At 32.2% G+C, this 19,033-nt stretch overlaps 1 protein-coding gene across 2 annotated transcripts in view; it reads left to right on the plus strand.

The window, feature by feature from the left end:
• Positions 1–19,033, plus strand: part of ARHGEF12 (Rho guanine nucleotide exchange factor 12) — a 164,226-nt gene that overhangs the window by 80,404 nt on the left and 64,789 nt on the right. The window contains exons 2-4 of one of the 2 annotated variants that reach the window (XM_031960156.1): positions 2,896–2,919; positions 4,226–4,311; positions 5,946–6,002. In XM_031960156.1, the coding sequence (XP_031816016.1) occupies positions 2,896–2,919; positions 4,226–4,311; positions 5,946–6,002 (167 nt within the window). The remainder of the gene's footprint in view (positions 1–2,895; positions 2,920–4,225; positions 4,312–5,945; positions 6,003–19,033) is intronic. The other variant, XM_031960157.1, reaches the window with a different exon arrangement.

The following is a 19,033-nucleotide window of genomic DNA, read 5'->3' on the forward strand; positions in this document are numbered from 1 at the left end:
TAATGCTTCTGGGACTTCGACCTAGAACTGAATATGGGCAATGTGATAGGATCCTGCACCAAGTGCCATCAGAGGGTCCCCTACAATCTCCTTCTCACCAGTTGTCAGACCTCCTTACAATATGTGTGTTGAGAGGTCTTGAAGCTGCTATTGCCATTGAGGAAATGCTTCCACAGAGACTATGGAAGCTAGTGAGGCTAGTGACTCCAACCACTCCCTCTCTAATGTGACTGGACTCCAGGTCCAGCCATCATCCTGCTGAGAAAGACCTTTCCCTTTGACTGCCTCTATTTTCCTGCTCCACAATATTGTTTCATCCTTGTTGGTTCTGCTGCTCCAGAATTTGATTTGAGGAGTTATTTTAAAGTTGATTGGTGAGATATTTGGGAGAGCTCAAGTGAGTCTTCATTTTGACTGTCAATATATTCATTTTTTACTTCAAGAAAATCATCTCTTCAAATTAAGAAGTTTAGTTTGTAGAACCAAAAATGGCAGTACATTTCTATTTTCTCCCAATAACAAAAATTAGATGATTTGTTTAAAGCTGTACACTAATAAGAATGATGAGATTGATCAAAATGTAACAGATGATATTTTTTTAATCAGTGGGTTTATAAAAAGGAGTATTTATATTTTTGAAATAATTAAAGATAATAGAATTAATGACATTTATTTTTAAATTTTTTTATATCCTTTCTGATCTGATATCCTTATGATCAAAAATCATAACTTAATTTTTTTAAGATTTTTTTTTCATAATTTAATTTAAAAGTCTTAAGTGGACTGCCCACCCTAATTGGTTAAGAAATTCTTTGAGAAATAAGTGATTGAATTTCAGAGTCTGATTCTTTTTGTACAGCAAAATAACGTTTTGGTCATGTATACTTATTGTGTATCTAATTTATATTTTAATATATTTAACATCTACTGGTCATCCTGCCATCTAGGGGAGGGGGTGGGGGGGTAAGAGGTGAAAAATTGGAACAAGAGGTTTGGCAATTGTTAATGCTGTAAAGTTACCCATGTATGTATCCTGTAAATAAAAGGCTATTAAATAAAAAATAAAAATAAAATAAAATAAAATAACTATAGACAAAATAAAATACCTGGGTATCTATCAGCCAAGACAAAAAAAAAAAAAAAGAGAAATAAGTGATTGAGAAAAAACTTTTAGGAGTTTTCAGGAAGGTAATATAGTGCCATTATGAAGTATTAGGATCTTAGTAATTAAAAATAGAAATGACAAAAAGTCAGCATATGGAGAAAAATAATTTAATTTACATAAAGGGAAAAAGTTGATGCTTTTTGATCATATTATAAACTGCCCCAGTACACTGGTTAAGCCTATGCACTCGGGAGAAGTAGCATATTATATGATGAGAAAAGGATTGGAATTTAATTTAGGACTTGGAATCCTAGGTCTTCCAAGTTATTATGTGAACTTGGCAGATCTTTTAACCTATGAAACCTCAGTTTCCTTATCAGCAAAATGGGAAAAAGTACTCTTCTATGAGTTGAATACAAATGAGAAAATGTATACAACTTTATGTCAGTAGTGATCATCATTATTTTGGGGTGTTCTTTACTAGGTTAACCATTTTTGATGGTTGAGAATAAGACTGGAATTTTCAGTACATGAGAAGGAAGACATTTATTTGGTGATCTATAGTTTTTAGAGAATTATTAGTTATTGGAGAACTTATAAGGGTTTCAGCAATTTATGGTTCAGCAAATAGGTTAAAATTGATTAAATTAAATTTAATAAGGATTCAGTAGTGACTAGAAACAACATGGAAGGGAGTTTTAGTGAACTGGAAGATCAGTATAATAAATATGACATAGCAGAAAAAGTAAGCTAATTGGATATTCATTTTTATTAATAGAAGCAATAGTGTTTATTATGAGGGAAGCACTAGTCTTAATGGCAGTGTAGTATGTTGGAACAAAATGCTGCCAGGAAATCAAGAGAGACCTAGATTATTTTACAGGCTTTGCTACTTAATAGTAATGAGATTCCTGTTAGTCAACCAAAGAACTATCATCTTATGGTTTAAGGAGAAAATGGAAAATGTATATAAACTGCTTTTGCAAATGAGAGAGGGAAAGAGAGAGAGAGAGAGAGAGAGAGAGAGAGAGAGAGAGAGAGAGAGAGAGAGAGTGTGTGTGTGTGTGAGTGTGAGTGTGAGTGTGAGTGAGTGTGAGTGTGTGTGTGTAGATAAGAAATTTAAACATAAGGATAGTGGTTACTATTGTTAATACTCCACCCTAAAGAATACTGTGTTCACAGAACAATAACAAGCTCTGGGATATACCCAGAGGATGGGAACCAGGACGGTAAGGCAACTGGAGAATGTGGCTCTTTGAGAATTGATTAGAGGAACTGGGTATGTTTAGTTTGGCAAAGAGGAGAGTTGCTTCAAGAACCAGGACATGGAAACTGTCTTTAGTTTTTTGAAGGACTACAAAATAAATATAAAAGAGGAATTAAACTTGTTGTGCATAGCCTTAGAGAACAGAACCAGAAATGAGAGTTGTAGAGAGATACATTTCTATTTACTATAAGGGAAATCAATGTAATCTTTAAGCATAAGAGGCTGTTTTATAGAGTAATGTTACCCCTTAATGGAGATAATACACATGATCTAGATCAAAGCTTCCTTAAACTTTTTTCATTGATACTTCTTTTTGACTTGTCACTAAAATTCCACATTGCTATGGACAGCTTTCTAAGGCTCTGAGAAGAATTGCTCATTTGCATTGGTGAAGGTATTTTTCATAGTTGGAGTTTCCCCGTACCAATCATATGTTTGGACGGAAACAAACTTCCAGTTTAGGCTATTTGATATAGTATTAGAAGAAGTTATTTCATTGTTAACTTTTTTTTCTTTGTTTCAGGTTTCCCCTCAAAAAACCTATAAGGTAAGTTGTTCAGTACAGTAATCTTTCAAGTTTCTCAGTCATTACATTTTAAGAGTTAGTTAGATATTTTGAATTTAGTATAAAACATCACAGGTCAAGTTTTTACTTAATCTTATTAGGACTGAAAAAGTGAATTGCAGAAAAAGATTCATTTTTTAAAACCTCCAAAATATCAGAATATTTTACAATTGTAAAAGGTACTTAATGTATCTTACTTTACTTTTTACAGAATAACATTAATAATATTTTTGCAGTAAATTTAAAAATATTGGTTATTGTCCAATAACCATTGGTGTTAAATGGTATTTAGGGTTGCAATCCATGAACATAGTTCATTTTCCAGTCTTTCTATTTTAAGAAATGAATTAGCTTGGATGCAATAGTGGAAGTATATTGCTAGTTTAAGGTTTTTTTGGGGGTTTTTTTTTTTTAATCATGTCTGTGACTGTAGTTGGCCCTCATTTTAAAAAATGAGTTTTGGCATGCTGATATATCACAAGAATCTGAATCAATTTTTAGATGTTTTAGGAATTTTAACTTTGCACAGAATTAAATTTTAAATTTAGATATGCAGTATTTACATGTGAAATGCATACAGGGATAAAATAACTAGCTGTCCTTTTTCCAGCATTTTGTCTTCAGCAATTATTCTCTAATCTTAACATAATTATCTTAAAATTACTTTAAATTTTATAGAAAATATAATAGCTTTTCTCCCTCTCTTTCCCCCCCCCCCCCCCCCCATTTAGAATAGGTAGAGGTATAATTTGCCTAATATTATTAGTTACCTTGGCTTCCTGACTGATTATCTATAGTTTAGAACACATGGACAAAAAAGACAATGAAAATTAATTATTAATAATTTATATGTAGAAATAACTTTTACAACTTAAAGTTTCTTTAAAGAACCCACTAAGTTTTTGAACAAACCTTTATATAAATACAAATTTGAACTATAAAAAGAAAATGGCATTTTAAATGTTTACACATATATCTGATTATTGAAGAAGCATACATATTGCATGTTAGAGAGACTAAAGTTTTAAGCTTCTTAACAGAATAAGGAAAAAAAGTAGAACAGATAGATTAGATATAGGACAAAAGAGAAATATACTTTCTTTTTCTTTGTTCCTATTGTAAAACTTACATAGATTTTAGGGTTTGGGTTTTTTTGTTGTTGTTGTTGTTTTTTGGCAGTTTCTATCCTAGTGATTCTGAAATTGACATGAAGTTATTTTGTTTAAATATCTATCCATCTATCTGTTTATTTACTTACCAACCTCTTTATTATCTATTTTAAACTTAGGCATGCAAGTATTTTGACCCGAGAGTCTCCAACAGACAAGAAGCAGAAAGTTGAACGCAGTACATCACATGACTTTGACCCCACAGGTAACAACCATCCATCTTCATTGTAAAAGTGGATAGTTTAGAAGAGATTGACATAAAATTGCTTAAATAGTCTGTAGCATTCAGTCATATAATGACTTTTAGCTGTGGAATAAAAACTTTGGGAAAATATATATAGTCCCTGCTTCTTACCCCCATTTATATAAAATTTACAAATCATTTTTTCCTCACAGTAACAATATAAATAGTTGTTATATTTCTTGTCATTGACTTATAGCACATGTGCTCAAAATATGGCATAAATGCTGCAAAAGTATAACAATGGAAAATTTATGTAATTTTTCAAAATATCGTACTGAATTAGCAAAAGATAAAATCAAAATAAATAATTGATCTAATTTTATAAAAACAAGTGAATAATGGATATTTTTTTCTTGTCTTGGTTGTGGTAAGTTTAAAATACATATCAACATCTGACATGAAACCTTAGTAATATTTTGAGTCCCTTCCTGAAACATTCATTATGCATGTAGATTTTTGGCTATGAATGCATATGACTTTATGTAAATAGTATTGCATGATCTTCTTTTGTTTTTGGGCATTCAGAATCTTTCAAAAGGTAAACTCACTGTTGTAATACACACACATACCCACACTCATAGAGCCCTTCCTTCCTTCTTTTTAATTCTATCTATACATAAATCCATTTAAACATAGTTTATAAAACTGTCTGATTCTTTTATGACCTTTGAAATTCATGTTTGTTCATGTGTGTGTGCCCCTATGGTATAATGTTCAGTTGTGTGGTTCTATGGGATTTTGTGATAAAATGAGGCAAAGAAAGTATGCTGCTTGTCTAAGACTTGTGAAGAGAAATCTATTTTTAAAGGAAAATAAACATAGTTTATGTTTTAATATAAGATGGCTCACAGCAACTTTTTTTTAAAACAAGCTATTTTTTCCTTTTGGGAGGACTAAATTGTTTTAAGTAAACTTATAGATTTTAGTCTTATCCAACATAGAAAAGGAAATCTATGAGAAGTTAATAACAATGTTTATAATTCCCTACCTTCTTGGATAGGAAAGATAGAAATAAATATTCATTGTGGCCAATTTAGGAGATTTGGATGTAAGGCGTATATAATGTGTTTACACGCTGGATCTCAGTTTGACAGAGAATATTTTATGTTTCTCATATAAATTTGAGATCATGGGACCCAAAAGCTTTTCATACAGTACCAGGAGTTACTCTTTAGGGGCTACAAGTTTCTTTCACTCCAAAAAAAAACTTGATGGTTTTATTACATTGATTTATTGCATATTGTTGATCTGTTGAATTGTTGTCTCCAAAGACAGATTTAGGGAAGTTGATCTATATTAAAGATATTAAACTTTTTCTCTGTCTGTATAGTTATTAGAACTCTATTCTAAAGAATTTCTCTATCCATGTGTCATTGTATGAATAAATGTGTTTTTAATTGTCTTTTCTATGATAAATCTTTAGAATGTGTTGTTCATGGCTTGTTCTAAGTGCTGTCACCTGTGGTGTTCACACCTTGTTTATGTTTTGCACGATTTAATTTGATCACGATTCATTCTTTTTTCATGAAGTTTTTCTCCTTACGTCAGTCTCCATATTTTCTATATCTTTCTCCTTTTCTCCCGCTTTTGTGCAGACAGCTCCTCCAAGAAGACAAAGTCTAGTTCAGAGGAGAGTAGATCGGAGACATATGGTAAGCTGATGCAGCACCTTCAGCCTTGAACTTTTCAGCCTGATTTGTGCCATTTTGTTTCTGTGCTCCTGCAGCCTCTTTCTTTTGTCTGCCCTGCATGGCAAGGGAGAGGGAGTCTGGGCTTTCATGTGGCAGTGATTTGGCAGCTTGTAGTTATTAGAGACTAACAGCCTAGGTGCAGGGATAGGCTATGTTCTCTATATTCTTTCATTTTCTTGTTTCTGAAAGAAAGTGCAACATATTCATCTTGTGGCTTCCCACATGATGTGGACAGATTTTTGTCTTCTTTTTATGCTATGTCTCATCACTGTGATAAACTGGTTTAGGTTGGAACAGCCATTTCTAGTAGTTGAAGACTTCATATTGCATTAGTTACTTTTTTCCTTTTATGACCTTAAAAAGCTATTGCAGAGGCTCCCTTAACAGCCATTTTCATTTTCTTGACTTAAAACAATTTGTCTTACATGTCATAAAATTCTCTAAAAATTTCCACTCAATTTGAAAACTTCAAAACAGTACATTTTAAAGAAACTAATCTTTAGAAGAAACAACATTAGTCTAGATAGGTCTGTTACCTTGGTGGGTGGTTAATTTTCCCACTTACCCTTAAGCTATGTCCTATCTTCCAAATATAGTCCAAAGTCAGTAATATGCAAATTTGAAAGCTGAAATAAGTATCTTCCTATCTCCTAATATCTGACTGTTCTGTATTTCAGGAATTGTAGAATCTGAAAAACACATTTCAGATCAAATTTATTTAAACAGTTGGTAAATTTTCCTTTTTCTGGAAAATTTAACATTTTTTTCTAAGATTAGGAGATTGATAGATAATAGAAAGGGAAATCTGGCCTTTTCTGGTTGAAAAGAAACTATGATGTGGTAGCTTTCATGATTATATTGGTTTTCTGAACTGCTATATAGAAGTGGGAAAATCAAGGAAATTTTGTATATATTGATAATATCAATCATATGCATGCTCATGTATAAGCATTTTACAGTTCTTATCTACTAGTACATACTTGTGAGATCTAGAATTTAGAAATTTAAATTATGAAGAATTTAAAATTGTGAAGGAATCCAAGACCCTTTCTCTGCTTTTTATTGATTATATTTAACTTTTCTCCTGGAGTGAATTTCAAAAACTAGATACTCATTACACTTCTTATTAAGTTCTTTCTTTTTCTTTCTTTCTTTCTTTTTTTTTTTTTTTAAATCGAGTTAGCCACTTTTCAAGCTAACTTGTGAAAAAGACAGTGGCTTGGTGTTCTTGCTAATTTCTAAAAGAAACTGGTTTCTTGTTTCTTTCATAAAAATGCATTTCCCATTTACTGTTGATTGAAACTGGCAAATTTTTATTTTCTTTTTTCTCATTTTCCTCTTCCTTTTTGAAATATATTTGAGAGAAAAAAATGTTTTCTTACCTCTAGTTTCAACTGTATAGTTCTCCTTTCTTTATACTCTCTCCCTTAGTAATCTTACTTCTGAAATCTTAATTATTCCCTCTATGAGGAATACTCTAGAGCCAAGCACAGTTTGTGGGATATAGTAAGTATTTAATAAATGTAGAATTGTTGAATTACTCTCTGTAAAAGATCTAACTGGGATTCAGGTATTGCTTAACTGTACCAGTTTCTTGGGCAATAACTCCTTGAAAATCAGTCCCTTGACTTTGCTCTTGAGCTTAGGGCTTCCTCTCTTAGTAATTTCAAAGCATCACTCCTGGTCTGATACTTTCTTGCTCTTTAGTCCTGTAGGGTTTCCAGGGTTTCCAATTCTGTTGCATTAAATCCCCAGTTCCTTTCCCCTTTCTTCTGTTAACTTGAAATCTGATTTTAGGATCTAATGTCTCTTTGTCATAATCGGTTACCTTGGATTTAATCAAAAATATTTATTTTGTAAAGGAAAAGAAAGAATCAATTAAAATATCTTATGATAAAACTAATCAAAGCTATTTATATTAAAAAAAAAATCTACCTCATCTAATTATCTGGTACCTGAACTTGATAGTTAATACTTAGTTGAATTCATGTGATCCTCTCTGCATGGGGATGGAGCCTTTTAGCCCTTCAGGAGACTGACTTTTAGTCCTCAAATCACAGTGGTGTTCATTTGTACCTGTAAAAACCTTCTTCCTACTTAGAATTCATCTAACTGGGCATCTTAAACTAAGCTCATTTTAGCTGTTCTGATATCTCAGATTTGTTCAGGAAGCCTTCAACTCACAATATCATTTGTACCTCAGAAAAAATCTTCCTATTTGGAATTCATCAACCTGGGCATTCTTAACTAAGCCCATTCTAGTTATTTTGCTGTTTTAGATTTGTTTAGGAAACCTTATTGCTGACAAAATGTTGGTGATCCCCCCCACATCCTATGTAACAATGTAGCAAACCAAATGCTTTGACTTCTCTGTCCAGAAAGGAGATATTTTATTCCATTGGAAAAAACATGTCTGTTACATATTATTAAAATATTTTCTTATCATCCTGAAAACAGTGATTTAACACAATGCCAGGTTGCTCAGTTTCTTCTATCACATTCCCAATACTATATCTCGAGCATTTCTCACTCTCATTCTCTGGTCTGTAATTTCCAACTAGAGAGATGACTGTCCTTTGCTATATAACCAAGTTATATTTATACTGTTTTGTTATGGGTTCTTTATTTCAGAAAGGAGAGCAAAAGGAGAGCAGGATGGTTAAGAAATTTGAAAACACGCCTTCGACAATCATTTGGAGAAAATGTGGACTTTAAACCTATAGAATACATAAGCAAACTGTTTTATTTGCTTTTCTCAAGTCATCACATTACATCCTCCTCTTTACCTATTTATATACGCTGTTGTATTATTCCTAGAATGTTCTTCTGCCACTTGGAATCTTAGTACTTGCTTTTCCTTCAAGAGGTCTTTGCTGAATCCTTTTTCTTTGTATCCCCTCCCATAATTTTATATTTATTTTGTATAGATACTGTATTTACTTATCTGAACTTAACTGTAGGATGTCAACTCTCTGACGACAGTGACAATCTTATTTTTTAACTTTATATTCCTGTACCTAGCATCATTCTGGATACATGGTAGGCATTTGATAAATGCCTTTTTCTTGCTTGATTCACACATCTTTTATTTATGCATATGTTGACCTATTTAATCCCCTCATAGCATATAAGCTACTTGAGGGTAAGAATAGTTTGACTTTTGTCTTTGTGTTGTACCTAGCACAATGCTAGGGTCATAGTAGTCACTTAATATGTTTGATTGCTTGATTTGTACTGCCCTCTCCTGTTTTAGGTTTTTATCATCTCTTGAGCTTTTGCAAATTAACATTCCGCTTGTTGACTTTTCTTCAGTTTAAACTTCACACTGCTTCCAGATGATTTCCTTGACTCACATTGCTGATTATAAAGTTTCCTTCTTTAAAACATTGCGCATTTCATCATTGACTACCACATAAATTACAAATAATTTGACATTGAAGGTTCTCTATAATTTAACCTCATATTCCAACTATGGCCCTGTCTTTTCATATCTTTTTTTTTTTTTTTTTTTGACTTATACTCTTTATCTAGAATGCCTTTTCTATCTTTTTCTTCTAAAATTCTGCCTATACTTCAAGGTTCAGGGGGAAATGTTACGTTCTCCATAAAGTTTACTTGACTCTACCTGTTAGAAATGAGGCCATTCACTTCTGAATTCTTATAACTTTTCACTTATGGTGCTTATTCCATATCATTCTGTATTTTGGTTATACATAGATAAAACTTTATAATAGGTTCAGCTGCTTACACTTAACCTTGGTTTCCTCATTTATAAAATGGTGATGATAATACTTAACATAGATTGATGATGGGAAACTGGCTGTTAATTGAAATTATCATATAAATAAAAGCTGTTATTGCATGTCTCATTTCCCTCATTAAGATCCAGAGATCCTTGAGGATAAGAACAGTTTTTATCAACTTTGTATCTATAATGCCTCATATATTGGTGATACTCATTTATTTTCATTGATTTGAAGGAATAATTGTTCTGATTGGATTAAATGTTTAGTAAGAAGACATAAATAGATGTAGAAAATGGAACCTTGATTTACCTTATATTGAACTTGTCTATTCCTTTTTCTTATTTTTCTCTGAGATTTATTTTTTGTTATATTTAGTCAAGTGCTAGCATATTGTAATGTAATTAGCATATTTGAGATTTTAGGCTCTAAATTGGCCTGATTATTATATGTTTAATCAAAAGATTATCTGAACAGAGTTTCAAAATGAGCTGTTTTTTATGGAGTAGCACGTGGCTTTTCAAAGCCACACTCTTTCCTCAAGCTTAATTCTTTAGAATGAGGCTTAGAAAAGTTTAATCGTGTAATGAAATCAGAGTAAAAACTAAGATATATTTTTTATCTCAAATACATGTTTTATGGGAGATTTAACATGTGTTCTTTTGCCTTTCATTTAAGCATTCTCCATTTCCACTATATATTATTACTTAACTCTCTGTACTTTGCTTCTTTACCAGAAGTACAGTATAGTGAAGTTGAGTAATTTTTAGTCTCTCCAAAGAGAGGATTTTCCTTATCTTCTACTTCTACGTCAAGATCTTAAGAATATATGTCAGATCACTATGAAGAAAGAAACATCTCATTTAAAAAAAGACATTTTGGTTATTCCAAAGAGAGTGTTTTTTTTTTTTTTTTCTTGCTTGTGTGCTTTTTTTTTTTTTTTTGGGACGGGGGTTATTGTTATTAAGAAAGAGGGAGTCACTGGATATTGAGATAAATCTAGTATTGGAAAAACATTTGATCTAGCACTTTTTCAGAACACTTTATATAATATGAGACTTGGGATTATTTTATATTAATGTTGATAATGAAATAAAATAAATGTTTAACATTTCCCCAATTACCTATGGTAGCCCTGGAGAAACAAAATTAGAGCAGACTTCACTGAGAAGAAAAAAAAATGTGTTAGTGTTAGCTGGGGATAGAATTTAGCCAAAATAAAAAGGTGCTAATATATGGCCTCTTTTACAAGTATTTTCTTCCCCTTGAATGATAGATGGTAGTGAGATCTTTGATTTCATTTTTCATAGAAAAATTGCAAAATAATTCAAAATTATCCTTCATGGAACTTTTGAAATACTAAGGAACAAAGAAATACTAAAACTGAATTTTGAGCATCATCTATGATTATTAAGTATATGTTAGTATACTATATGTTTAGATACATGGGTTAGTCAGTGATATACTGATTTTCTGATACTTACATTTAAATGCAAAAGTTAGCATACATTCAAATAGAAAAGAATGTCAATAAGAGATTGAATGCAAATACTTCTTTTATTGGCTCCCTCAACAATGTGCTCATTCGCAGTAATGAACTGAACCAGCTATGCCCAGAAAAAGAACTCTGGGAGATGACTAAAAACCATTACATTGAATTCCCAATCCCTATATTTATGCCCACCTGCATTTTTGATTTCCCTTCACAAGCTAATTGTACAATATTTCAGAGTCTGATTCTTTTTGTACAGCAAAATAACGTTTTGGTCATGTATACTTATTGTGTATCTAATTTATATTTTAATATATTTAACATCTACTGGTCATCCTGCCATCTAGGGGAGGGGGTGGGGGGGTAAGAGGTGAAAAATTGGAACAAGAGGTTTGGCAATTGTTAATGCTGTAAAGTTACCCATGCATATATCCTGCAAATAAAAGGCTATTTAAAAACAAACAAACAAACAAAAAAAAAACAATGTGCTCATTCCCTTCTGTGGTTCTTGTTAATATTTTCAATATTTTCTTATAAGAAGTCTTTGCCATATGTTGGGAATTTTTTATTAGATCTCTGTATTATAGAGAGACTAGTGAGACACAGAAGCTGTCCTTTAGTTACTTCTTATTCTTGCTATCCCTTTTCTATTCTATATCTTTGAGAATATTGTTGACACTACTTCTTATGCATAATACCTTGCTAGTCTTATCATCTATTTACATGTTTGTCCCTTTCCATTGCCCTTTGAGTGATCTGTTGAACAAATCATAAGCCAAACTTCAGACCTAAGGGAATGAGATGAAAGGAAGTGGTAGTACCAAGTATAAATAATTTTTTTCAAAGAGGTTAGCTGATCAGATGAGAGATATGGCTAGCAGGGAAATTTGGGCATGATTTTAAGTAGAAGGGGGAAGCAGTCAATAAATAGGAAGAGATTTAATATTAGTGTTCCAGTAAGGGAGGAAGAAACGTTCTTCTGGAGAAGATGAATGGGATGGAATCATTAAGTAGGAATGAATTGCAACTAATCAAAGGTTGGGGTTTATTAAGGCATGATATGTGAAAAGACAAGAGGACCAAGAACTTATTTGTTAGAGGATAATATATAGAATTGGATTTATTCACCATGGGTTAAAGATAGAGAAGGACGAAGAATGTATCCATTGCAGGAGTAATGTGTGGCCTGGGACTTAGAAATAGAGATATTAAAAATCAAATAAATGAAAGTCTTATAAAAACAAGAGAGATCAGTATTGTTTCCCTAAAGAAATCTTTGTTTCAAGAAGAAACTGGGTAATTTAAAGCCCTAAGCAATTTCCCAATTGGAATTCAGTTTGTTCAATATCTCAGTTTATTGTCTATTTGCAGGGTTTGTCCTAACTCAGTAGAATTAATCTCTACTGATGGATCAATTCTCCGGGCTTTTCTTCCAGTTGTATGCCTTAGTCTGGTCAATAGGTAATTCTAGATACATATCCAAACAACAATCTCTTCTACAACTGATATCTCATAAGTAGTCATTTGGTGGTCATCTTATTGGTACATAGAGATCTTTAGTGAGGAAAAATCTTTGCTGGTCCCTCAAACAGCCCATTCCATTTTTGGGTAGCACTAATTATTAGCAAGTTTATTTTCTTTATTCTGAGACTAAATTTGCCTTTTTGCAACTTTTACCCATTTTGAGTTTTACTCTCTGGCATCAGGCAGAAAATGTCAAATCCCTTTTCCAGCTAATAAGTCCTTTAGATTCTTGAAGATAGATATCTTTATAGAATATGATTCAAAACCCTTTATCATTTGAATTATCCTTCTCTAAATGTTCTCCAACTTCATGTTGTGTGATGTCCATTGTCAAATGAATGCCACAGCTGTATTCTGATCAGGGAATTATATTGTGGCTCTCAGCTTTCTGGTCCTAGACCCTTTTGTCTGTCTTAATGTAGTGTAACACACACACACACACACACACACACACACACACACACACACACACACACACTCTCTCTCTTCTCTCTCTCTCTCTCTCTCTCTCTCTCTCTCTCTCTCTCTCTCTCTCTCTCTGTATCTCTGTCTCTGACTCTGTCTCTGTTTCTGTGTCTCTGTCTCTCTGTTTCTCTCCCTCTTCCCCCTCCCTCACTCTCCCTTGATTGCCATATTGTACTATTGATTCACTAAAACTTTTCTAATTTTTTAGACCCATTAATAGTATTTTTTATGTTAAACTTGTTGAATTTTTTAATCCAAATATAGAAACTTATTTTAACCTTTTAATTTCATCTTATTAGATTCAACTTAGTCTTCTAACCCATGATAATCTTTTTGAATCCTGATTCTGTTATCTAAAATGTTAACTCTCTCTCTTAGTTCTGTCTTCTTCAGATTTCATAAATATTCTATATCTTTATTCAATTCCATTTTATATATACACACACACTTACACACACACACACACCCATAAAAGCTAACGTGTGTGTGTGTGTGTGTGTGTGTGTGTGTAAAAGTTAAACACTATTGGACCTAGGGAAAATTCTTGGGTTATATTACTGAAGACCTCCTCCTAAGTTGACATTGAATCATGACTACCAACTGCATTGGACAGCCTTTGATATACTTTTGGCAAGCATAAGTCATACTGTGCTGCATTATTTATTAATCTATTAACTAATTTATTATTAAATAAAATAATTATTAATTGAATTTATTACTACTTATTTTATTGAGTTATTTGAAAGTCATAACACTTAACCTTTTTGTTTCTTTTTTATATTTTTAAGTGGGTAATTGAATTAGCTAATTAGTATTGATAACTACCTTCAATAAATTTTGTTTAGTTACCTTGATAACTTAATTAACTTTCTTCTGTTGGGGGTAGGAAGAGAGAGAGAGTGTGTGTGTGTGAGTGTGTGTGTGTGTACGCAACCTGTGCATGCACGCATGTACATGCTTGAACATGAATAAATGTGTTATTTTCAGAAATACCCCAGATACTTCTATTTTGTTAAATGCCTATATTTTTTCATTGATGAATAGACTCAGATTTGTAAGTGGTGTCATTTTGGGTTGCAGTTTGAGCTTCTTTACCTTTTGCACTAGTACAGAGTATCTCAAAAAAAATGTTAGATCAATTAGCTTAAAGCTTTTGGAACACCTTGTACTGTTCCATTCTACTTTATGGTTTTAAGTGATTAGCAAGATAATCTTGTATAACTTGATTTTGTTTTATATTTGAAGGTCTCTTGATCACTTGTAGAATTTATTATTCATTATTGGATTTGTTAAATTTAACCATTATTGAAGCAATCTGTATTCTTTCAATTGGTGCTTTCTTTTCTTAAGTTCTGGACAGTTTTCTTATATTATTCCTTGAATTATGATATTCAAGTATTTTTTTTAAATTTGTCATATTATTTTAAGAGTACTATGATTTGTAAGTTGTTTCTGTCCAGCTTGTCTTTGAAGCTTTGACTTGTATAGAGATGAGTTATTTTAAAAAAAGATACATTTTTTTTTTTGTTTTCTTCCTGTTTTAATTCCACTCTGACATTTTGTATTATAAATTAATTTGATTCTCTTTGCTTCTTAGGAAAATTGTTCTAGTCTGCCTATGGAATTTTTTTTTTAAAGTACTACTTTTAGATCCTTATGATATTTTCTTTCTTAGGATTTTTTTTTTAATGGATTTCATTTTCCTTTTATACTATTCTAGAGTTCCTCGTTCTGTAGTTTCTTGGCATTCTACAAGATTGTTTCACCAGGCATTGGTTCTCTCTCATTTGTCTTATGATATTTCTAGAAACTTGAGAGCTTTGTAATCTCTTTACATCCTTCTCATCCTTCTAATTTTCTTAGCATCTTTTTTGTTCATTAATCTGCTAGTGTTTTGTGCTTTTGCTGAGTTTTCTTCTTGTAAGTTTTGGTGTTTCTGTGTTTTTACCTTATATTGCCCACTCATTTTTTCACTTTCCTTTCTTTCCTGATGGATAGACCCTATGGATATACATGAATAAAGGGTTGAGCTCAAAAGGAATATTAATCTGCTATTTGGTGGGGTTTAGATTTCATTAGCTCTTGATTCTTCATAAACTGGGGAGAAGGGACGGTATTGTTCCCAGCTGAGTTGCCATTTCCTAAATCCTTTTATAGCCACTCACGCAGTCAGTTCTTCTCTTGCTTCACATCTTTTCTTTGTCTGCCTTCTTTCCCCCCATCCCTCCCCAGCTTGAGTGAAAGAAGGGAGAGTGTTTCAGACCTCTGCAGATTTGGAAGTTCCTTGTTTAGGGACTACTCCAGATAAAAGGCAGCATGCTTTCCTATTTTCCTTCTCCTTCATTCCTAGAATCAGTGTCTTCATTTTTTTTTTTTTTTAATATGAGGGTAGGGAAATCAGTAATTGAAAGGACATATAGAAGTCTGCAGTTGGAAGGTATTCCCTTATTGTTCCCTCCTTACTATCTTTGAGGTCCTTTTGTGCATCCCTTTTGGGTGTGTAGTAGGACAGAGGTACTAAGGGAGCTTTTTAAGGATTGGTGTTCTTCAATGTTAATTCATAAGGATTTTCCCATATTGGGTTCTCTCTATTGTCCAATTTATTGTTAGTGTTAAGAGTTGATGAGGATTGGGGAAAATGTCAAGTCCATTAGCTAATCAGTGTCCTAGAAGTTTCAAACAATGTTATCTCAAAAGTTTACATTTTTGGAAGAGATTTAAAATTTTTTCATATATGCATGAGGAAGCAAAATATAAATGTGTATTAAGTGTTGAACTGAGAGACAAAAAACATTTGACATGAAAAAAATTATTAATTGAAAGGAAAATTCAGTTGAATTTTAGGGATATAAGTTGGTTAGCCTTTGGAGGCCACTTTTTATTTCTTTCCTGCTAACTTTTTTCCCCTGAGGCAATTGGGGTTAAGTGACTTGCCCAGGGTCACACAGCTAGGAAATGTTAAGTATTACTCTTGAGGTCAGATTTCAACTCAGGTCTTCTCGACTTCAGGCCTGATATTTCCTGTTACTTTCAATGATACTTTCTGATCACCATTTGTTTTTCCACTTATTATCATTATTATTATTATTTTATTACTTAGTTCTTTCTCATGTGATAGCTTTTCTAATACTTCATTTTGATAAGAGAATTGCAGACTCAGAATTTTAGGGTCAGAAGGACCTAAGCATTTATCTATTCCTACTGCTGCCTATTAAGTGAACAAACATTTATTAAGCATTAACTATGTACTAGATACCATGCTAAGGAATCTCCAATATAATATGCTCAGTATCATCCAGCTTCTCCAGTGAGGCAACCACCTTGCCTAGGTATCATTTTCATTCTTGGACAACTCTTAATCATTATGTTCTTTTTGATATTATACCTAAATTGGTTTTTTTGCATCTTCCACTTTTTGCATTTTCCACATCTTTCCACTCTGGTTGTGGCTTCTGGGTGAGAAGGATACTTAAAAGACAGAAATCTTGTTTCTATTTTCATCACTTCCACCTCCATCCCCTTACATTCCCCATTTCTTCTTTTTCCCAGGCTTTCTGAGTAAAAGACAAGTCCTCTATCCCTACCACACTGCCCCTTAGTGTAGCATTAGGTGCTTAGGTCAATAAAAACTTGTTGAAATGAAATGAAAGTGATATTGGAATTACTCAAATTGAATTGATGCATTGAAGTCAAATGAAATGAATTCTGATCCAGATTCTACCAGTTATTAGCCGAGTAGCTTAGGACCATAAATTAATTCTTCTTTGTCTCAGTTTTCATGTCTGTGGAATAAGTAAGCTAAGTTAGATGATTTCATCAATTCCTTCTAGCTTTAAAATCTGAATTTTTAGAAAGATTCCAGAGAAAACATGCATATTTTACATATGTATGTATGTATGTATGTATAGAGTTTATTTTTACTTTTCTTCCTTACATTCCAGGAGGCATTTGTTAGGACTTGCTTGAACTAGCCCTTGTCCATGGTGAACTCAAGATAACTTGTTTAAATTTAAATTAGCTCTGTGACTTGATTCATTTTGCCTCTCAGTGACACAAAGAGGCTCTCTAAGACTTTAAATTGTAGAATATTTTTAGTAGCATTTTATTTTTACAATTACATTGTTGAAAGATTGCTTTCAACATTCATTTTTGTAAGATTTGAGTTCCAAATTTTCTTTTCTGCCTCCCTCCCCAAAATAAGAAGCAATCCGATGTAGGTTATACATATACTATCATTTTAAACATATTTACATAGTATTCATGTTGTGAAAGAAAAATCAGAACAAAAGGGAAAACAGTAAAAAAGAAAAAAAAAACAAACAGATTTTGAAAAGGTGAAAATAGTATGCTTTGATATACACATTCAATCGTCATTGTTTTCTCTCTGGATGCAGATGACATTTTCTATCCCAAGTCTTTTGTCATAGTTGAGGATCAGTGTACTGCCAAGAAGAGCTAGATCTATTATAGTTGATCATCATATAATTTTGCGTTTTAGTATGATGTTCTCACTTCATTCAGCATCAATTCATATAAGTCTTTTCAGGCTTTTCTGAAATCATCCTGCTCATCATTTTTTATATAACAATAATATTTCTTTACAGTCATACACATGACTTAGTCAGCCATTCCCCAAATGATGGGCACTCAGTTTCCAATTCTTTACTACTACAAAAGGAACTGTCTCAAACATTTTTGTACATGTGGGTCCTTTCCCTTCATTTGATCTCTTTGGGATACAGAGTGATACTGTTGGATCAAAGAGTATCCTTAGTATTCTAGCTCTTTGGAAATAGTTCCAAATTGCTTTTCAAAATAACGGGAATAGTTCATAACTCTACCAACAATGAATTACTGTAGTTTTCTCAATATTTGTCATTATCTTTTCTTGTCATCTTAGGCAATCTGATAGTTATGAACTGTTTTAATTTCCATTTCTCTAATCAATAGTGATTTCTAGTATTTTTTCATATGACTATTAATGGTTTTTATTTATTTATCTTCATCTGAAAATTGCATGTTCATATCCTTTGACCATTTAGCAACTGGGGAATGAATTATAAATTTGACTCTGTTTTCTGTGTACTTTAAAAATGAGGTCTTTATCAGAAACACTAGCTGTAAAAAATTTTTTTTTCTCAGCTGAACATGTAAATTTTAGAACACAGGATTGGGACCTTACAGAGGAAGTGTTAATAAAAAAGTTATTGTCTGTTATATATTGAAGAAGTAAAGAGCAATAATAGCTTGATAGTTTATAACCCAGGGTGAAAATAGTTGCTTTCGAAGGAAGAAGAGTAATTTTATGTATTTTGATTGTTAAGGAAGAGAAGTTTTCTGAGTCAGTAAGATGTATTTTTAATTGCAAAAATGTGTTTTCAGTTAAAGTGTAAGATAAAGCAATAATTTGATCAAAAAAAGGCACAGATGTATATTTGTTTATGCAGCTCTATATACTTATTGTCCTACTTGACATAATTTAAGTTCCTTGGAGGCAAGGACTATTTAATTTTTGTCTTCATATCCTGAGCACCTAATCCATTTCCTGGCATCTAGTAGGTATTTAATAAGTACTTGTTAAGGAGATTTCATTAAATTTGAATACTGTAGATTCAGAAATTACTCTTTGACATGCATAAAAATATTTTAAGTTGTTAAAATATATCTTCTCTACTAGGTCTAGCAATTCTTAAATGGTAAAATGTTGTTTACTGGAGAAGGGGACTACTAATGACTTTAACAAAAAAGGAAGAGAAGTTGTGGGTGGA

The sequence above is a fragment of the Sarcophilus harrisii genome, chromosome 3 (genome assembly GCF_902635505.1).
Source record: "Sarcophilus harrisii chromosome 3, mSarHar1.11, whole genome shotgun sequence".
Classification (NCBI taxonomy): Eukaryota; Metazoa; Chordata; class Mammalia; order Dasyuromorphia; family Dasyuridae; genus Sarcophilus; species Sarcophilus harrisii.